This window comes from Quercus lobata, chromosome 4 (assembly GCF_001633185.2).
Source record: "Quercus lobata isolate SW786 chromosome 4, ValleyOak3.0 Primary Assembly, whole genome shotgun sequence".
NCBI classification, from domain to species: domain Eukaryota; kingdom Viridiplantae; phylum Streptophyta; class Magnoliopsida; order Fagales; family Fagaceae; genus Quercus; species Quercus lobata.
Window position 1 is genome coordinate 26,863,600 of NC_044907.1, and position 6,000 is coordinate 26,869,599.

The 6,000-nt window shown below is 28.8% G+C and overlaps 1 protein-coding gene across 1 annotated transcript; it reads left to right on the forward strand.

Moving 5' to 3' along the window:
- Window positions 1-5,143: 5,143 nt before the first annotated feature.
- LOC115987902 lies at window positions 5,144-5,777 on the forward strand. The gene has a single exon (XM_031111511.1). The coding sequence runs from the start codon at window positions 5,202-5,204 to the stop codon at window positions 5,682-5,684; it is 483 nt and encodes a 160-aa protein (XP_030967371.1). The 5' UTR covers window positions 5,144-5,201; the 3' UTR covers window positions 5,685-5,777.
- The last annotated feature ends 223 nt before the right edge of the window (window positions 5,778-6,000 follow it).

Here is a 6,000-nt window from a genome sequence, read left to right on the forward strand (position 1 = left end):
TTTTTTCCACCTCAAGATACAGAGATGTTTCAGAAACTCATACTCCATTTCCCAGTCAAAGTGATGAGAGCAATGTTGAATAATGCTAATACTACCAAGGAAGCAAAGAAACAGCATGTACAAAAGTGGTGTGACTTCATCAATGCTATAGGAGAAGAAAAGCAATCAGGGTCGTCCTCTTCAAAGAATGAAAAGAAAGAATTGCAAGCTTCAAAATGTCAAGTAGCCTTGTCAAACGAACTAGGATGCAAAGACACTTGTTTATTTGCAGATTTATTCTCACCTGAGGCAAAAGAAATAATTGTTAAAATAAAAAATGAACAAGGAATGGAGTGGGTGGAAACAGAGGTGAAGCCGAAGTTAGAAAAGCTGTGGAGGGAAATCGATGAAGTACTGGTGGCTGCGCAAATAATGTTGGACTTTAAGAACAACGGTGATTAGCAGTGACATGGGCTTGTTATTGGGCTTTCAAAAGAAAAACAATTTGTGATTGGGCCTCCCTATTTGGTTGGCCCAATTAAATAGTATCTGCTTTAATGCTATTTCTGTATGTGTTCTGTTATTATGAATAAACTAGCTCATGAGTTCCTGCACGATGTGTGGTGCAACTCATTATTAGTTTTCGCCAATATTTCAATAAGATTTAGTTTAATTGGTTGACATCTCAATTTCTAATAGAAACATTCAAATTCAAATCCCTCACACTCAACTATCGATGTATATAAAAAAATTTCAATAACTTTCTTTGTAAAAAAAGGTAATCTTTAGTTATTTTATAGACAATATAGAAAGACACTAAGAATAGTGTAGTGATTTGATCATAGTATATATATGCGTTTTTAAATTGAAAATTGCATGATATATTGGGTCATATAAATAGGCATGTTTCATGCTTACAAAAAATGCAAATATCCTTCAAATTATTTCTTTTACATTTTGGATTTTGTGTTAGTAAATTTATTTATTTTTTTCCCTTTTTGTTGGACATTGTTTCAATAGTTGCAAAGTCAACTAAAATTTTAGTAAGAATACCGTATTTCAAATCAATTGTTCATCACATAAAAAAAAATCATTTTTTTCTCATATAAATCTTAGAAAAATGATATTAAAATTTCATTATGCTTAAAATAATTAATATAACAAAATAAACATATTCATTATTAATTATCTTTCTATTTACATAGAATAAATACTACAATGTTAGTTCCACATACATACATACATATATGTATGTGTGTGTGTGTCTATATATATATATATATATATATATCACATGTCACTAAAAGGAATCAAGAAATTTAAAGGGTTAAGATTAATTTTTAGTGAATTCACAAATTTTAATTTTTTTTTTTTTAGTTTTTGTGTTAATTTTTGTCAAAACAACTAAACATGAGGAATAATGTCAATGTTGTAAATCTAATATTATTATTCCAACTAAAAATTATTTCTTAAATAAAGTTTATAAAAATAATCTTATAAATTCATTTAATATAAATAATTAATGCACAACTATAGATATTTAGTATATACATTTACTCTATTAGCTGATTCAATGAAGTAATAATTTGATATAAATGCAAACTCTTTGAAGTAGAAGCCTAAATAAAAAAAAAAAAAACAAAACTTCAAGGAATGCGCCACTTGGCACAACTCCATGCTCTCCAACATGAGGTCTCTACTTTTAGTGTGTAACCCTGTGCATATGCACGGATACATTTAAAAACAATCACAATTACATATATATATAATTTAGAATCTAATTAGATCTAGACTCTTCTATTTTTGCATTCAATAATTTACTTGCTACAAAAATTAAAAAATTAGATGGAACACATACGTAAAATTAAACACCAATTAAAATTCAATTTAGAATCTAATTGAACTTAGACTCTTTAATTTTTGCACCTAATAATTTACTTGACACACAAATTTAAAAATTAGATGAGACACATGGCGCAAAATTAGACTCCAATTTAGAATTTAATTGGATTTTCTCTTAACTTTGGCTATTAATATATACTTGTCGTAGACTCGCGTGTTGCATGTGATAATTTTTAGGAACTAAAAATTTTTAGTTCCTATACTTTGTAAATAATTTTAAAAAAATAGTTTTATCATATTTTTTATAATCTTGTTTATATCGTTTATTACCATTATTATATATTTATTGGTTAATAATTTGCACAACATAGACATTAAATAGGAGGGAAATTTGTTCATTAGATTTTTTTAAGTCATGGTGTGTGTGTGTGTGTGTGTGTATATATATATATAAAAGGTTAAATGAAATGTCAAAAAATGAGGTTATAAAAATTTTCAACTTTATTTCTAATATAATTTCTAAGTTACCGAAGAACATCTCATTTTTAGTTATGAAGGGAAATATAATTTCCCTAGTTAGAGTTTGATTAGTTTTAAGTTTAAATTTAGTATTATTATATTTAATTATTGATTATTGATTTAATTAAGTGAATGTAGTGGTTGATTTTATTGCACTATAAAGTTTTTAATGTCCTCTATATAGTCATTTTTATTTTATTTCTTACTCCTTTTGGCCACTTTTTTATTTTCCAAATAATGGTTACTATTGACGTTTGATTTCATTTCATTTTTTCTTCTGTCATTTATTCTTGATTACTTTGTATGTTCCCTCTCTAGTTGTATTTTTATGGTTATTGATAAGTTAAATAGTTATAGATGTAGTTACGTTAATGGTATATCAAAGGTTTTTTTTTTTTTTTTTTTTTAAGGAAATATGAAAGGCATTTATCTAGTTTGGTCTCAATCAATTAAGACATCTATAATATCTTAACGGAAGTAATAATGAGCATTAAATTTTTTTTTTTTTTTTTTAATGTATGAAGCAGTTAGGTTAGTGGTATGTCAAAATTTAAAAAAATATTAAAAAAATTTCCAAGGAAATGTAAAAGGTCTTTTTTTGAAAGAAAGAAATGGGAACTTTTTGAATTGTAGAAATATGATTTTTTTTAATTACCTTGTTTATAGACTTCATTATTAAGTTATAATCATCTAAATTATAGTAGACCGCACAAAATAAACATGTATAGATGATTTTTTTATTTTTTTATTTATTATTCATGAATCATTATTTCATTGTTTACTTATAAATATCTAAATTAAAGTTTTGTTAAAAAAATATAAATTAAAATAGATGAATATGTAGAGATAAAACTATATGAAAAGTTAAAACTACTCAAAGTGAACGTTTAACCATTGGTAGATATGTGTTTTTTGAAGACTAAAAATTTGCTTGATTGCTTTACCTAGAACTATATAACTATGCAAATATTGTTGTAAATGGTTCCATCATTTGCAAATTATCAAGTTTGGTGGCCTTACGTGAACTCATGTTTTGTGACAACTTTTTTTTTCTTTCTTTTTGCCGAAACAGCATAAGAATATTTAAACTTAAGTTATCACATGTGGTAACTGTAAAAACATGTTAGTGATATGAAAAATAGAAAGGTTTAAATTTTTAAAAAAGCATTTTTAGTAGATTGTAATATAAAACATTTTTTTTCCTCAATACTTTATATAACTTTTCTCATAAGATCAATATTGTTGGCATCCTTTAAAAATAATACATAATATTTTTGAGAAGAAGAAGAAGAAGCAGACGTGATGATAACACATAATATAAAATTATTAAGTTTGCGTGATTTAAATTTGTGGCAAAAAAAATTAATATAGTCATGATAAAGGTTTTTATCTGAATGATATCTAGTAGTCCATATTTTTTTAGTCTTGATTCAAAAATCCCATTCTCAATAGCCATATAAGACTACAAATTGCTCAATCTATAGACCTAGACACATTCAAAGAGTGCTATCTAAATTATAAATTATATGACCTTTTATCACACAAGTATTTTGATTCTCCTAATGTATAGTAAAGGAAGGAAAGTGTATGTCTAGCCATTTTCTTGATTTGTGTTGCATAAGTATGGAGGATGTGATTGAATTTAAATGTTGAATAAAATAAGATAAGAAGAAAAAAGAGTAATAATAATAATAATAATATATATATATATATAACAATAAACATTAAATTATCCAAGTCATTTTATGTAATATAATAACATTATATTATTATAGACTATATGTATAATGTAGTAGGATAATATTTAATAATGAAAGAGAATAGAAAAGATAACAACTTAAAACATAAAACTAAATTGCATCAACCTAAAGTAGAATTCTAATTAACACAAAAATTCATCAACTTAAGTATGAATGCAATAAAAAAAATGAAAAACAAATTGAGAGAGAGAGAGAGAGAAGTAACTTTTTTTGTGTGAGAAAACTATGTATAGAATGAAAAAGATAACGTCAAATTTATAGTAATATGTTAAGAATAAGAAGAGTCAAAATAAAGGAAGATAAAAGGGTAGAGAATGAATGATATTAAGGTAGAAAGTAGTGGGGAGATGAAGAGATAAAAGGGAGGGAGAGTTTTGAAAAATTAATAATAAAAATAATGATTAAAAATATTTTAATTGTTAAATATTGGATTTTTTAAGTCACCTTATTAAATGAAAAATTGTTTTAAAAAATAAATAGGAAAAATTAGAAATAAATAAAAGATAATGGCGTCACTGTTGAGGTGGCTGAATCGGAACGCGTAAAACAATAAATGCACAGTTCGGCTTTTAGATATATATATATATATATATAGATAAATAAAAAAGGGGTCTTCGTCTTCGAGACTTTCACGGAGTTCGTGTTGATTTGTTTTGATGAACAAAAAAAAAGGGGTCTACGAGGAGTGCGTGTTGTTGCTCGTAAGTAAACTCTGAATTTGTTCTGTTATTTTTTGTATTTACAATGTTGTTGTTGTTGTTGTTATTATCTATATATATATATATATAAAACCGAAGCTTTTGAAGCTCCCACAATTTTCCACGTCAGCACATCATTTAAAAAAAAAAAAACCAAAAAATAAGAAACTTTTTTCCACATCAGCACATCATTTAAAAAAAAAAAATCATAAACCAAAAAATAAAAAACTTTTCTAAAACCCAAAAAAATACTTAAACGCAAAATCAGAGGAACCCTAAGCCTTTAACACGCTCTACCTTCTCCTTCCTCCAAAACCCAAACCACGCTTTGCCGTTCCCCCACACGCAAACACAACACCGCGTTCTTCTTCTCATCAGTCAGTCAAACTCAAAACTCAACACCATGACCCCAAAATCCCTCTTCTTCTTCTCCACCACCCTCGCTCTTCTCATCCTCCTCATACCCATCTCTGCCCAAATCTCCGACCCGAACCCGAAACCGACCCAATCCCTATCCGCGGCCCACATTGAGCTCACCAACTATGGCTTCCCAGTCGGACTCTTACCCTCCTTAGTCCATGGCTACTCCATAAACAAGACCTCCGGCGACTTCTCCGTCGAGCTCGGCGGCGACTGCAAGATCACTCTCCCGCCGGACAACTACCTCGCCACCTATTCCAGGACAGTCAGGGGAAAGATCGTTTCGGGTAAGATCGTTGAGCTCGACGGGATTCGGGTCCGTGCGTTGTTCAGGTGGTGGTCCATCACCGGGATCCGATCCACCGGCGAAGACTTGGTGTTCGAGGTCGGCATGGTCAGCGCCAAGTACCCCTCCAAGAACTTCGACGAGAGCCCCGATTGCGAAGGTAAACACTCCTCTTCGTGAGTGAGCGAGTGAGGTATGAATTCAAATCCCAATTCAATTCGCTCTTAATTAGGGTTTTGAATTGATCAGAGAAATTCGAGACTAAAGTATGTGTTGTGCGTTATGATTAGTATTGAATTAACATCTCTGAGTGATAATTCTTAATTAGTAATTATTGATTTAAAATATAAAAATTGATTGAATCGAATTGTGCTCTATGTATCTCGATTATTCCTGAATATTCTGTATAGCACGAGCAAAATAAAATAGTTGCTGTCTTTTTTGATTTTGTTTTAATTTTAGTTTACTAGGCATCTGTTTGTATCGAATATGTTCT